Source organism: Ammospiza nelsoni, chromosome 7, assembly GCF_027579445.1.
Source record: "Ammospiza nelsoni isolate bAmmNel1 chromosome 7, bAmmNel1.pri, whole genome shotgun sequence".
Lineage (NCBI taxonomy): Eukaryota > Metazoa > Chordata > Aves > Passeriformes > Passerellidae > Ammospiza > Ammospiza nelsoni.
In genome coordinates this window covers 23,568,363-23,584,139 of record NC_080639.1, presented here as the reverse complement: position 1 = coordinate 23,584,139, position 15,777 = coordinate 23,568,363, and the positions used below count along the sequence as shown (strand labels likewise).

Sequence of the window (15,777 nt, the reverse complement as noted above, 5' to 3'; positions counted from 1 at the left end):
AGGATAAAACTACCAGCTCTGTAGACACGGGGAGGGCAGTGAATGTCATACCTAGACCAAATGGAACACTACTGGTGTGTTCAACATTTTTACCTCAGAGAAGTGCAAAGTTCTGCACCTGTAAAGGAGGAGTCCCTTGAAATGATGTCAGCTGAGAAGCGACTGGCTGGGGAGCAGCTCTGCTGGAACAGACCTGGGGGCTGTGGCACACAGCCAGCCAAGCACAAGCCAGCAGCTTGCTCTGCCGCTCCTGCTGGCCTGCATTCAGAAAGGGAGTGACTAACCCCCATTGGAAAGGCTCCATTCAGGATCCCGCGTGCAGTTCTGAGCCCGCAGTAAATGGCACTGATAAGCCAGAGCAAGCTCAGTGCAGGACTGTCAAGACAGCTGGGGGCTGGATCACATATTCTGTGAAAAGCTGAACTGGATTTGTTCAGGCTGGAGAAATGGAGGCTTTGGTGGGAGTTAATAGCAGCTTTCCTTTTATAGAATGGAAATTTATGAGAAGGTTATTAAGGAGAAGGGCCCAGGTTCTTACAAGTCAATGAGCCTAAGTTAAAAAAAGAGAGGTTCAGACTGGAAATAAGGGGGGAAAAATCACTACAAGAATAGCTAGCATTGAAACAGCTGCACCTCCATCCTTGGAGACTTTCTAGAACAGACCAAATAATGCTCTAAGCAACCTGGTCTGATCTTCTAGACAAACCTGATTTGAGCAGAAGGCTGATTTAGAGAGCTCCTGGTATCCTGTGATCCTATCCCCATGCATCTCCAAGAAGTGTCTGTCCCCACTTTTTCGGTGCATTCTTATTTGATACATTTAGACAGCAATTAGATCTCCCCTTAGCCTTCTCTCCTTAAAATAGCCTGCTCTTCTAAATAAAGCCATTTGTAGGAGCTGGGCATAAAACAGGGAAATACCCATATTCATCAAAGAAAGGAAAAAAAAAACCTCACCCAAATACAGATGTGGAAAGAGTAGAGAACGGCCTAAATATAAACACTGTGAATACAGTCCAGTAAAAGGCCTGAGCAGTGAGAATAGTAAACTGGGGAAAGAAATTTGGGACTGCGAACAAAGAAACTGCTCCTATGATCCAAGTTTCCTGTGTTCAGGGAAATTGGAGTTTGACTACTCTGTCATTTATTCAAATGCATCACAGAAACTACTACATATAGCCCTTTTTCCAGCGACCTGGGACAATAATAATCTGAGCTTTTGGACAACTGACTGGGTCAAAAGAAGTAAGAGGCACTCTGGAATCTTTGACCCTGATAGGAGCCATGTTTCCCCCTCCAATGTGTCCCCACGTATTCTCCTCTGAGCTTTCATGAGCTCCTCACTTTCAATAGTAAAAGCAAATGGTCACTAACCAGGAAAGCTATCCACAGGAAACCAGAGGGTCGCTGACACTACTAACAAAATTCCAAGTTTGTATCATAAACCCTTCTTTAATGTTTTTTCTAGGAGACAGAATGTTTTAGCTAGTACTTTTCCAAATGAGTCACTAACACCCTTGTCTTAATTCTGCAGCTGCTGCTAATTTGAAGTGCCAGCCTTCTCCCCTCTTTCCCCAGAATGAAATAAAATATCAATGTTGCACTGTGCTGAAAATGGAAAGTTAGATGTAACACTATGCTACAAGGCCTCTGGAAGTTTCATTTACATTTGATTCTTTCTTTCCCCCCAGGCCTATACCTAACTTAAGCCCTCCCAGCGAATTATTTCACACTTACCTCCACAATCATTGGTCCTAAGAATGAAAGATTGACTCAAAAGGTTTTTTAACACTTAGTGCACCAACATCTAACACAATTTAAAACAACAAAAAAGAAGATAAGTCATAGCAAAAAAGTGTTAACAGTTATCTGCATTTATGTGTAATCAGCAAATTTATGTGTAATCAGCAGCTCTGCTGGCCAAGGCCCCAGAAAACTTTTTATCCAGAAAAGCTCCACAGCCCCACTGCGTGAGACAAAAGCAAGACCCAAGGGGGTGGACTTCTTTTGGAGACAACTTCACCCACAGCCATGCAAATCTCAAACTTCTTAAGTATCTCATTAGTTGCTCCACTGTAAAAAGGTACTGCAGCTGGGGGGTTTGGGCTTAGCTTTCAGCCAGACTGGTTTCTTGATTCAGCTCACTGACCAATCATACAAATGCTAGGGCCAGCACAGGGGGAAGAATGAGTGGCTGGAAGCAATGGGGGAAGACAAGATTACCCTTTTTGGCTGCTGTGCATAGTTATGTAAAATTAAAGTGATTATGTAGCTATGGCCTGAGGGATAGAAGAGGTCACAGATACTACCACAGCCTATAAACTGCTGTGGAAATTGTGTCAGTGTGTGTTGCCAAGAGACAAGCACAGGAATTCACTTCTTAACCTGTTGTAAAACCCACAAAGTGAAGCCTGTTCAGTCTACCTCTCCAGAAAACCTCAATACTTCCCTCTCAATGCACAAGACATTTTGTTCCATTTTGTATCAGTAAGCTCTGTTTGTCTACCTGGAATGATTCTGAAGCGTTTCTCCCAGGCCTTACATGAGATTTCAAAACCTTAGCTTTAATATATTTTGAAATGTTTTCATCAAGTTGGAGCAACTGAGACTAAGTGTGCTCTTACAATCTCAGACTGTGAACAAGAACATGGTGCTCCAAAAGCTACCATGGAACAAGTGAGCCCTGTATCTGGTTATACCTACCCACGTCCAAGCTCTGACTTCCTCAATACTGAGATAACATAATTCAGCTCAGAACTTACTGAAATAACATTTCAATGCAGATCTTGACATTTTCAGCTGAGGAAGACTTGGTAGATGCATGAAGTCAGAAAATTATTATCATCTATTTAACCACAGTAGATATGACCTGAATCTGTTTTGTGTCTGTTTTGAATGAAATTAATTAAACTCAAATAGAACAGATTTTTATCAACACGCTTTTCCACCATTTTTCACTTTTTAGCAAAGTAGAAGTTTTTCCAGCAGAAATAGTTGTGAACACTACTTTACACAGGCCACAAAGTCTATACGATTGAAGAAAACACAAGTATGTAATTTTAGCTAAATCTGAGCATACATCTTCAATGGACTATTTCTCAAACCAAAAGCATAATTTAATGAAAAACAACTTGTTTTTTAAAATCATTGTTAATCGCTCTTGATTATGGAAGACTGAAACTGAAATATGTAACTGTACCAAGATATACTTTCCAATTTATTATTACAACTTTGTTCAAACTTCTTTACTACTATCACAATCACATTTCTTTCATTAGGAGTACTGCATTAGTAGCATCAATTACCTTTCCAAGTGATGCATCTACTACCAACATTGATAGCTCAAACTTTGCTACTCGGATTTCAAAGTGGATGAAAAATTGTGTCCAAGGAGTTTTTTTGATGTATGTACTAAAAAGATATATTTCTTAAAGGCATTGTTTTATAGAAAACAATGCTTAACTACTTTGTATTATTCTTCATTGGAAAACATGAATAATTTTGCCTACCTTTTCTTTGTTCTTTCAACATTGAGTGGAAGCTCAGAAGTTTACTAAGGAAATTTCATCCTTGAGACTGAGACCTAGAGACTTATGCTCTAACAAGAAGCAAAGTACTTAGAAGAATATAGCATGCTCAATTCTGGTCTAAAAGTAATGAGAAAAAAAAACCTACTATCATTATGAAGAGAACCAGCTGAGTTTTGAAACAAACATACTTTAAAGAACTGTTTTATACAGAGAAAATTAGCTTCTCCCCACACAAACTTATTGCATACCTTTCATGACTGCCTTGGGATCCTGTGCTGAGAGTAAAGCTAGAAAGTACACCAGCACAAATCAGACATTGTGTAATTCTGGCTTCTTACAGCTGTTGCCTACCTACTGGTTATAAACTTCACATTTGCAAACCCGGTGCCTGGAGGGGGTTAACAATCAAAACACAAAAGGAAAACAGCCCTGAATAAATGTCTCAAGACTATTTCAAGTCATATGTAGGTTTATCACTTTTCTGTTAATGTCAATCCCATAAGACCATCAGACTCAGGATCTGCTCATATGTCTGCAGTAAAGTTACTACAGAATCACAAGGAGGGACCAAGATTTTGTTGACGTTTGTTAAATGACGCAAATCACACAGTATCAAATTAAGCCCCAAGTATGGGGTACTCTAGGGATGAGTTTAGTCTCAAACTTCTGGAAACTACAAAGCTAATAAGGACCTGTAATTTCCACCATTGATTGAGTGGAGAAAATATTTTTAACTTTGTCATCTGCAAATTCAGTCATATATATGTATATATATACCATCCCTCTCTATAAGGAGGTTGGATTTAGGGAGGAAAGTTGTGGCTATTTAAAAACTCTTTAACAGAGTCCCTAGGAAAAAAAAATACAAAATTAACACACCTTATGGATGCCATTGGTGCTTTTTCTTGATTCCAGCCCAAATCACACACTGTTTAAGTTGCCCTCCCTAACTTTTGCTCCTCTGAAGTGAAGATTATGACCACCAGGGCATTGCAAATCACCTCCAAATTAAGCATGATCAGCATAACCCAACAATAAATCAAGATTCTAGTAAATTTTTCTTATTTGAAATGAAAGGCAAGACTCATGTTGACTTCAATGAAGCCAGTCTTCGAGATGATGGTGGTGTGAAGTGTTTCTACAGTTCATGTTCCTTTAGCAGAATTCTTTAGAGAGTTACAATGATGTACACAAAAATACGTGATATGAACTCTTGCAGAACATTGTATGAACTTTGCTCAACCCATTTCTAGAGAGGCTTTTGAATATACAAGCATTATTCCAGCAAGAGTTTCTAGAAATACCTCACAAAGGGCATATTTCATCAAAGGCTACCTGAACCAAACTTTCGAAGTTCAAAGGAGCTATAACTGAGACAAGGATAGAGGTGCCCTTCACAAAACAAGATGGCTGGCAGAATTACATAGAACAATCACTGTGATCAGTGACAAAAAAGTTACTGGTCTGATGTATGGATGTAAACAGATGTTCTCAGTTTTGGACTGGGATGTTTGGAAGAACAGAAAATGCTCTTTCTAGGTAATACTCTTAATTTCTCTCTATTTTCCATCCTCTGAAATAATTCTATAGAGTCAGAGGGATTACCTTACCACCAAAATGCTCAAGTTTTTCTTAAAATTGGTAGATTTTTAAAATTCTTTCCCTTCCACAGTATAGTTCATTTTTGGAAGAAATTCTCTACATAGTTGCACAATAAACCTCCAGCCTGTCTGGAATGAGAGAGAACACATTCAAGAAGCCGAGGAGGACAATGGGATCAGGTAACTGCGTGGAGACAAAAAGCTTGCCTGCAACTAACCTGTGCTTTTCTTTTATTTCAATGAATTTCCAAGCTCAGCCAAGAGCTCACAACTAGGGACAATGAACACAACTTCCCAGAATATAAAATGTGCAAATTGCTTCTGTCCAACCTTACAAACATGCATACTGTCCTTTACTGCAAATTTGTCTTTTACTATGTACAGATTTCGCAGTCTTAGTGCATATGGAATAAACCTAGCTAAAGTGATCAGAATTTGTAATCATTGATACTGATGAAAATCAGCTCAAAAGCTCCTGAAACTTTTTAAAGGATGACAGATCTGTGCTTGGTGAGGAATGCAGTGCTGAGGTACACATAAGCAGCAAACGATTAGCAGGTTCTACTTCTTCTGCTTTAGAAGCTGAAGGTTCTACATCGGTCTATTAATTTCATATACTGACACTAAACTGCAGCTTATGCAGTGTCTGCTGATAAGACAATTTCAAGTCTACTTAGTTTAATACTGTTAACTGATTTCCTTCTTACTCTGCTATCAACAGGCTTGGATAAAAATTAAGTGTTCCCATTTTAAAGTTTGCTCTCATCAACCTGAGAACAAGGTTTTGTCATGGCAGAATCTGCCTGCTCACTACAGTTAACATCAATCTACAGTCCTGCCTACAAACCCACACAACTTCTAGAAATACTGGTTCTTCTCAGAGCTGCCAAAGCAGCAGTTTTGCAGCTATCAAATGATAAAGTTCAAAGCCCACTCGAAGTCAATTTAGCAAGATTCACAAGACTTCATTAGTTCTAGGTTTTGTTACCTAATACCATACAAAATAACTAGAATTCAAGCATCACACAGGTATTATCTATGACTACTAAATGCTTACATTTTAGGTAAGCCATGCTATCTATAGGAAATGTTGCCATCTTCTGTGAACCGTCTTACACAAAGAGCTTTCCTTTATGATACAGAAGCCTACTAGTGGAATTACTCATATTGCCACATTACTCTCCAAGGGAATACCAGTAATACAGGTAGTTGTCACAATTTAGTTGTAAACTGTTGTGTGCATTGAGACCCTGAATTCCATTTGATATGGGAAAACAAAACATAGACTCACTTTTATTTCTTTCTTGACCAAAGCAAACAGACTGTGGCCTAAACATGCCTCTACACATTTGTATTTGTTTATGTGTACTCTGTCTTGTTAAATATTAAAATACTTTTCCTGGCACAGCCAGGTTTTACTCCTGGGCAGACAGGCCTTTAAGCACTAGTAGAACACATGAAATATTAATGAAATAATTTTCCAAAATGTTGAAATACAAAATCTCTCAATTATAAGTAAAGCTTCAAGTATGGAAATTAGATACAACTGAGTTGAAAGTTGAAAAGCAATGTTACAGAAATATGGTTAAAGAAAGCACCTAAACCATTAGAAACATCCATTGAACTTGGAAAATATTTTTGATGCTTTCTGACAAGCCATACAATGCTGCAATACAGGAACTGTCCTAAAACATACACTCATTAGAAGACATAAAATTTACCAAATACATCAAGCATATAATTCCAGAGTAAAGGCTGTCCTAAAAATGAAGGTTTTACAAGCTTCAACTTAAAGCCATTTCAAACTGTTTTCATTGCCATAATGATATTTCATTTTAAGTCTTCTTCCAATGGTAATTTTGTTCTTTTCATGTAAGTCCATGGTTTCACTAATATCTTTTGATGCTGATTTCCCTAAGACTAGAGGAAGGGAGGTGCTGAATCACAGCAAATGTTTATATTTCCTCACAGAATATATCACTGAACCAGCTTGAATACTTCATGAATAAGACTGTGAAGATCATAACACTCAAATACAAAATCTGTTTTTTAAAATCTGTAACATATTAATATCAATTTAAATAGCTGACCACATCAACATTTTAACCCAAAGAGCCATTAGGAATTTATGCAATTTATCTAATGAGTATTTTTGAGTGCTCCGCAGAAAAATCCATCTTCAAGAAATTCCTGTCACCTCCTAGTTATTGATTTGCAGATTATTAGTCAGCAGATTTTCCATCTTTATTTAAATAAGGATAAGATGAGAAGCAGAACTTCTGGTTTAGGAGATTTTCCTACCTCCCCCAGTATAATCATGTACTGTTACCCATTGCTCATTCAGCAAAGGCGATTCACCTCTGTTATCATTTGTGTTTAACAAAACCCAAAGATATCTCCAGAATTACTGAAAGAGTGGACATAGAGTGGACAGTGAGCTGTTTTAGGGCCCAAAGAACAGAACAGCTAAAAACTATGAATTAAATTAATATTTCTATGTGTCCAGAGGGGATCCATAGTGGGAAGATTGCTTATGTTACTGGATTCTGCATACTTGAGTACCAAAACCTACAGTCACTGGTCCCTGTATCTATACCAAGAAGACACCTATTTTTCTTTTATTTCTTTAATAAAATCAAGATCTCTGAAAACAGGAAACTTTCACTGGATCTCAGATATTTCATTTCATGTGTGTAGGTCAAATGGCTCTGTGTTCTCTCTGCTGAAACAGAGCAATGTAATTTCAGGCTGTATAATTTTATAGCAAAGACTGCAAGGCAGTTTGAAGATGTCATTGACTGTAAAACAAATCAATATTAAATTATCTGTACAGGAAACATTTTCAAAAGACAGTCCATCATGTTTTCTCATAGGATCATGGATTTCTAGGATCATTCTTTACTAACTACTATAAGCTATCACAGTTTATCTCCCTCTTCAATTATTTACAGGTCAAATCAGCCAAGTGATACTGCTTCATATATATTCCACGTTATGTACTTGATTTGTATCATACAATTGCCACACAAAACCATGAGGGCAAAAGTTTCTGCATAAAGACGTGTTTCATTTGAGAATGTACATACAGTCTTACAGCTATGTGATGCAAAAGTCTGTCCTTTAGACATTCCACCTTTCTTTAAAATAATGCATTAAATATATGCATACACATATATATATTAAATATATATGTAAACAGTTACTGCAGTGATTACTCTGCAGCTAAATCTTTAAATGGCTATAGTCTGTCCATCTTTAGCCTGATGTCGATTACACATTTAACAGATTAGTCATTTCAAATCACCCAAAGACCTTCGTCACATTTCTATCAATTTCTGTACATGTGAAAGCACATTTCAAAGCCTCCTCATTGCTGCCTTGTAAAATGTCTCATGACTGTCAAATGGAATTTATTTTTCAGCCAAGCAGTCTAAAATACATTTCACAATACAGTAATACAAACACAATAAAAAGAAGAGCCTATCAAGTGTGCAGATAAAGGGAATTCTTTCCTGTGATTGCCAAAGAGGCAAGACAGTTCAATAGCAAAAAAAATAGAAAAATCACAACCAAACCCACACCACGGTAATAACCTCTAAAAAAAGTTCACACATAGAAGCGTCATATGGGTCTGTTTTGATTTGTGAGGAGTGTCACTGGTGGTTGGAAAGGCTTATGCTAAATGTTCCAGACAGCTGATGCAACCACCTCTGCATCTGCCAGTTTGCAGCATGATGCTTCTAGAGCAGTGGGGCTGGCTGCCCTTAAAGACTTGAAGGAGAAAGGGAAAAAGGTGGAGATACTCCACCGCAGGAACCACTAACATCAGCATCCCCACAAACAGCAGCTACCCGTGTACATTAATCATCACGACCTGGACCCTCAATGCGTTTTTTAATCCAGTTTGAAAACTGTGAGGTGGCAGCTCACAAAGGTCCAACTCCGCAGACAATGAGTATCCACCCGAATCCGACAGCTTCCCCAGTGCCCGTATTTAATTGGAATTACGGCCATCTCCATCGCAGCAGTAAGCACGCCCTGCCACCCCCGGGGATGTCACAGCAGCCCCGCCGCGGCTGAGGCACGGCCATGGCAGCCCCCGCCGGCCCAACTTGGCTGCTCTGCCCGCGTTCCGGGGGCTGCGCCGGGCGAAGGCAGCGGGAGCGCGGCCCGCAGCGCTCCGCTCTGCGGCGGGGTGGCCGAGGACGCGGTTGGGAAGGAGGAGACACGCCGAGAGCCCCGGGGAAGAGGAGGGACCGACAGCGGGAGGGGAAAGGCGAGAGGGGAGTCAGGTCGGAGGCTGCACGGTCGGGAGCGAGGAGAAGCGGTGGAAGCCCGGCGGGGGCTCCCGGGGCGGCGGCGGGCGGCAGGAAGGGGCTGCCGGCTCTTTCCTGTCTCCGTCCCCCGGCGCAAGCTGCCCGCCTCCCCCGGGCCGTGCCCCAGCCGCGGAGCTCCCGCCCGGCCCGGCCCTGTCCGGCCGCCCGGAGCGGGGCCAGCGCCAGACCCGCCGCGCCGCCTGGCGTGCCGGACCCTACCTTCGCCTGCAGATACTGGGGGTAGTAGTAGGTGGTGTACTGGGGGTACATCTGCTGTTTCCACACTTTGCCCATGAAGCTGGAAATGTAGCCTGCAGTGCAGGGATGGGGGGGTACTTTGGGGGGCTCCAGCCGCCTCTCCGTCTCTCTCTCTCCCCTTCTGCCTCTTCCTCTCCGGCGGCGGCGGCGGCTGCTGCTGCTCCTCGGCCGAGCTCAGACCTTCCTCCACCCAAAAGCCACAGCGGAGCGGAGCGGGGGCAGGCACTCTCGCTCTCTGCCCGGGAGTTCCTGCCAAGTCCCCGCCCGGCCGGGCCGAGCAGCAGCGGCAGCGGAGCGGCGGCGCGGGGAGCGCTCGGGGCCGGCGCGGCGGTGCCAGGCGGCGGGGCAGGGCTGGCGGAGGGGCGGGGGACGGGGGCGAGGGGAGGCGCTTAGCCCCGCTCGGCCCCGGGGCGAGCCCCAGCCCTGGCCCCGCGGCGGGGCAGCCCCGGGGCGGGGGGCGCCGCTCGGGCCGAGGGCCGCTCCAGCGCCGGGGAAAGCTGCGGTGCCCGGCGGGAGCGGAGCGGAGCTTTCACGTTCTGGAGGAGAGGAGGAGGAGGAAGGCTGCAGTGGCCGCATCGCGCCCGGCTCGGCTCTGACCTAATTAGCCTGGTTATGCTTTGTTATCGCCTTCCCTCTTTTGTGCATCCCGCTGCTGAACAGTGGTGCGGGGCACAAGCTGGAGAGGAAAACTGGGTACAATTTTGGAAAACCAAATTTGGCTTCAATTCCGCCTGACGGTACAGGGTGCGTTTATCTGCCGGAGCAGAAGAGACTGCAGTGCTAAAATCATTTATAGAGCAGCAGCCACAAAGCCAGACCAAATTCTCCGTCTGCCCCATTGCACGTTCTTAAATTTGCACTTCAGCCAGTGGTGCTGAGTTCTCCAACAGGAAACATTCCTGTTCTAGACAGTAATAACTATATTTTTTTCACTTGAATATTTTCTCTGAGAGAGCTGATTTCCTGAACATTAGAACTTAGGACTGGCAGCATAATATGCTCTACTGTTGAGTGTAAAAAACTCAGTCCAGTGGTTTATTTCTGACAAATCCATCTCTTTTCAACCAAAGATAAGCTGATCCTCAGAGCATTAAGCAGATGCCATTTCTTTGTCACACTAATCACAATCGTTTTTGTATTGCAGCACTGTTTGATTACTAAAATGTGTATAAGGCCCACCAAAACTCCTGGTTTTATTAACATCAGCCAAACTAAATGTGATAATAGCAGAAAGAAATATTAAAAACCTGAAGGATGTACAGGCATCCCAGGGTGATAGCAAAGGCAGCCTTTGTGCAGCCATGAATCCCTGGTGCAGGCTGAGCAATGAGAGGTAACTGCAGACAGTCTTCCAAATTCCTGCTGAGCAGAGGACAATTACGCAAATGACATTGCAGCTCTCCTTGCCAGCTATTAAGATCACTTAAAAAGTTTGGGGTTTTTTCTTTCCAGGGAAGAGAATTGTACACACTTTGCAGTCTACACAGATTAAAGTACTAGTGGCATCTTTGGGAAAAGGCGTTTTCTCCAGAAAAGGCATGGGAGCTTTTGAGTTTTGGTTAGGTTTGGGGGTTTGTTTGTATGGTTTTGGGGTGGTTTTTGGTTTTTCAGCACACGGCTAGAATTACTATGAAAACAAGGAGAAACAAAAAACATGGGAGTTGGTAATGTCTTCTGTGAGAGGGACAAAAATTAAAGCCAGAGGAAAGCTGAACAGAACAGAAATATCAGGTATTTGAGAGAGTTAAGAATGTGCATCTGGAGAAGCTGAAATGGCCATGGCTAAAATCAGCTGTCTTCTGTTTACTGGCGTTTATGCAGTGGAAAAAGCACACAGGCAGCAATTATCTCCAAAGAATGCCAGGTAATGTGGCTCCAGGGTAGAGCGTTGTCAGAGGACAGCAGAAATTAAGTTTCAGAACTTCATGGGGAAATGTGTTACTACAGCCCAGATACGTGAGGATACTGTTGTAGACTGCTTTGAGAACTGCCAAATTGTGGTCTGAAGTTCTTGGTTGAACTACAAAGAATGTGGTGCTGGCCTCTCATAAGCTGACAGGTTACGGGTGCTAGTACACTTAGTTTCCTTTTAAAAGAAACAAAACAAGGAAAAAGAAGAAATAAAGACTGATTGATGCATTTTGTGGGGATTTTCCTGAGGAGAAGGAAAGAATGAGATCTGAAAGAAAACATTATACTGAAGACATCTGGAAATTAAAAGTGTTTTCCTAGAATCCATTTTCTTGTAAACAGCAACTGTGGTTGTCACAAGTATATTGTGTAATCCTGAATGAGGAGAGAAGCATCCAGAAGGAAAAGAAAAAAAAAAAAAAAACCAAAACTTCAGGAAATAGGAGAGGGGAAATGCAGCCTATATAATTCCAGCATTTACAACTGCAACAGTCTCCAGCTTGACTGTGTCAAGTTATAGGTAATGGCTGACGGCTGCCAGCAAGAGGAGCAGTAATGCACTCTGGCTCCTGGAAGTGATGAAAGAGCAAATCTGGCTAAGAGAGTATTTGATTTCAAGCATAACAGCTAAAGCTGATCTCCAAGTTCCTTCCCAGTCTCTCCTAGAACTTTCTCAAACAAAGTATTTTGCTATAAAGATTGATCTCATCCCCAAACATGTATCACTGTTAATGTAATGATGAAACCAATTTGGTTCCATTTGCAACCAGAATATTTTCTAATTAAAGATGTTCTTCCATTGGAATATCTGTGAAACTGACATTAAAGAAGTTCAAAATTCATAGTTTAATATTTACCATTGAATTAAAAAAATAAGCCTGCAACTTAATACTGCAAATTTTTACAGTGCAGTGATCCCAGTGATGATCATTAAGAATTTGAAAATATTACTCAGTTTTTATTTTAAAAAAGCTTAGAAGATAGAATTATTTTATTGGAATAATTTACATGAGCTTCAGTTAGAGTATTTTTTTTTTTAATTATCATCAAAGTGTTTACTGAATTAATCTATGAAGAAATCTGGGGTCAAAAAAAAAATCAAATCTAACATCACACAAGGCAATCTTTGCTTCTGTCTTTTTAATATGTTCATTATTTAGCCAACTTAGTAATATGAATGCAAGTTGTGCAATACAGACAGGATGTCATTGCATGTGAAATTTTAAATCAAATTACTAATTTCTTAACTTTTCATACTAATGGAAATGTTTGGATTTAATTACTTATTTTATGTTAATTGCAAGGGCACATAAAAACTTTTAAATTGAAATAATTTATGCCGTCTGGTGGTACCAACTCCTGTCATCATGACTAAATACTCACAAGATTTAAAATGCTTCCCCCATTTATGCACCACCAAGGTATAGGATTAAGAAGGAAGATAAACACTGAGATGTGTTCTGGAAGCAAGTAGATACACAAAAGAGTAAAAAGCTGACTTCCTACAAAATGTTAAGGAACACAGTACTCCATAATTTTGTCTATGACCAGAGTACACTGAGTATTAATGAAACAATATTAAATTTTATTGAATTCTAGGGGTTTTTCCTTTACATTACTTCTTTATCATGGATATTTTCTAACACGATGAAAATACAGTTGAGTTCTTGTTGCAAATTCCTGACAAGTGCTGTATGTGCTGCCATTGAGAGGAGTTTTAGGGCAACTCAGCTGTACCCAATCATTGGTTATGCACTGACTCTAACGGTGTTGTGAGAGAAATCCCATTCGTGCTGTACAGATTAACTTAAATATCAGGAGTTCTACTCGAAGGCAGAAAAAGTCAAATGCAATGCAGAATAGGAGGGAAATGTCTTTAAATCAACTCACTTCAGGAACCAAGGGAACTGCTGTACTGTGCACCATTTGTGGTCTTTGCATTGGTTGAGTGAAAGAGACAGACATGTTTATGCTGAAATCGTTATTACTCTGACACAGTCAGGGATATTTGAACAAGATTTCTTTTCCCAGTTAAGATACTAGCTTGAGTTTTGGGAGATTTTTTCGAGTTTCTTCGAAACCACATGTACCACCGCATGTGGGTGAGAGGGTGTGCAAGTCGCTAAATTACCCTGTGCCTTACTTCTGTTTGCAAACTGTGTCAAACATTTACCCCATTCTTTGCCTGCACAGGGCACCACAATCACTCCCTAAGAATCTGCCGGGTTTGATTCACATAAAAGGAATAAAGCAAATGGAAGCAGCAGCAGTGCATCAGCTGTGAATGCAGAGAGGCCAGGTACTGCATCCTAATTCACAGACAACTGTTAACAAAACAAGAGTCTATTTTACATCCTCAGACAGCACGTTAGGGCTACAGAAATGCAGTGAGGTTTAAGCTGTCCACCAAAACTTCTTGCCTTCAACACACACTGTTCCAATTACTTGCAAAACCTCCTTGTTGTAATGCCACCCTTAGCCCCATCAGAGGGCCTTGACTGCTTTGCAACACAAATGAAAGACTCTTCAATTTGGGTCGCACTAGGCCACACTCAAGCACAAAGGCTAAATAAACGGCCATTGTTCATGGGCCACCAAGATGAAAAGCACTTGATTGTTGTCATCAATTAAATCAGCTCTCTAGCTTTAGTGGCTATTAACCCTTTCAGCAAATTCTTAAATATTTATTTCAACAGAGTGACTACAACTCTGTAGTTTTACAGTAGCTGTGCTGGTGTAAGAGCATTTCCCTGGAACACTGCTGAATGCAGCGTGCCCTTGTTTATCCTTACAGCTGAGCCATGCACTGCACTGGCTCAGCTGCTCCTGACAGCTGCAGGCAGCGTAATTGACTTCTGAAAACCTACAGGGCTATACAGTATTCTAAGATTGTGCAAGTGAAGTATTTAACTGGCACTAACATGCAAGCATTTAACATACTCTGCATTTGAGCTGCCTCTTTCATGGTTTCATGCCCACCCAGCAATGCTTGCACTTTTGGCAATGCACGCCCACAAAAGATGCCTCCAGACTGCCCAGGTTGTGTTTGCAACTAAACATATCACCATGAATTTGGGTGATAACCTTTTCCTCATGTTTAGATAGGTCTGAGAGTATATTTTCCCACATAAGTGCCCCATTTTCTATATTTTCTATATTCTGGTTTATCCCAAGATGCCCACCTAACAGAGATTATTGCATGCTAAGAGCAATTTGGTTTTTTCCAGCATTCTCCATAAAACGTTGAGAGGCACCTCTTGTTGGTCCAGCCCTATAGATCTTTTTAATACATATTTTATGCAAATAGTCTTCTCACTGATGGCAAAAGTGAGTTGTATTACATGACTATGCTCACTCTAGGGTGGAAGTAGTTAAGAATCCCACTACTATTCATAAATTATTTACCAGAAACTTCCATCCCACACAGCTCCTAACTATCCTGGAGTCTCTCTGGCAATAGTCTCTCTTCACTGTGCAAGCAGATGAACAAGGAACAAAATAATTGTACCTCTATAAAATATTGACCAGCTACAATTCTTTCATTAAGACATTCCCTTTCAGTTTTCTCATGTCAGTTTCAGAGCAGTATTTGCCATTCCTCCCCTTTCTCCTTAAACACCAAGGCCAGCCTGCTTTGGCTGCAGTATAATAAGAATAATGGTGGGTGTCTTTTTACCAGCTTGACCAACCAACCATGGTTGGTCCTGATGGAATTCAAACCATTGATTTTAAATATTTATAGATAATTGGAAACACACGTGGGGTTTTCGTGCCATGCAAACAAAAATTGAAAGTTTAATTAACACAGACAACAGCCATCTTGTTTCTGCAAACTTTAGGGACATATTGTACTGTCTTTAGCCACATCTTAAGCAAGTGAAGGATACAACATCCAGGCTTCATTCCAATATGACCCTAAATGCCTCTAAATTTTCCTTTTTTTTTTGAATAAAACTATTCCACAGCATGAAATGTCCACCTTCCATTTTATACACACTTGTATTATATACAAGTTCTACAGCTTATAAACCACCTAGCAAATCTTTCCAGTGTCTCAAACTCCTCCTGCTGCTTCCATCACACACAGCAACACCCTGAGCTGCCCCACATAAGGGTGAGCTGGTTTAATTCACGGGCTGGCTGAACGGCCACATGGCCCAG

At 41.2% G+C, this 15,777-nt stretch overlaps 1 protein-coding gene across 7 annotated transcripts in view; it reads right to left on the bottom strand.

Moving 5' to 3' along the window:
• RBMS1 (RNA binding motif single stranded interacting protein 1) overlaps positions 1-9,938 on the bottom strand; it is a 142,654-nt gene extending 132,716 nt beyond the window's left edge. For 3 of the 7 annotated variants that reach the window (XM_059475494.1, XM_059475495.1, XM_059475496.1), the window contains exon 1: positions 9,667-9,933. In XM_059475494.1, the coding sequence (XP_059331477.1) occupies positions 9,667-9,741 (75 nt within the window). In that variant the 5' untranslated portion in view covers positions 9,742-9,933. Of the gene's footprint in view, positions 1-9,666 lie in introns of all 7 variants that reach the window. The other 4 variants (XM_059475499.1, XM_059475500.1, XM_059475493.1 and 1 more) reach the window with 3 other exon arrangements.
• Positions 9,939-15,777: the final 5,839 nt, after the last annotated feature.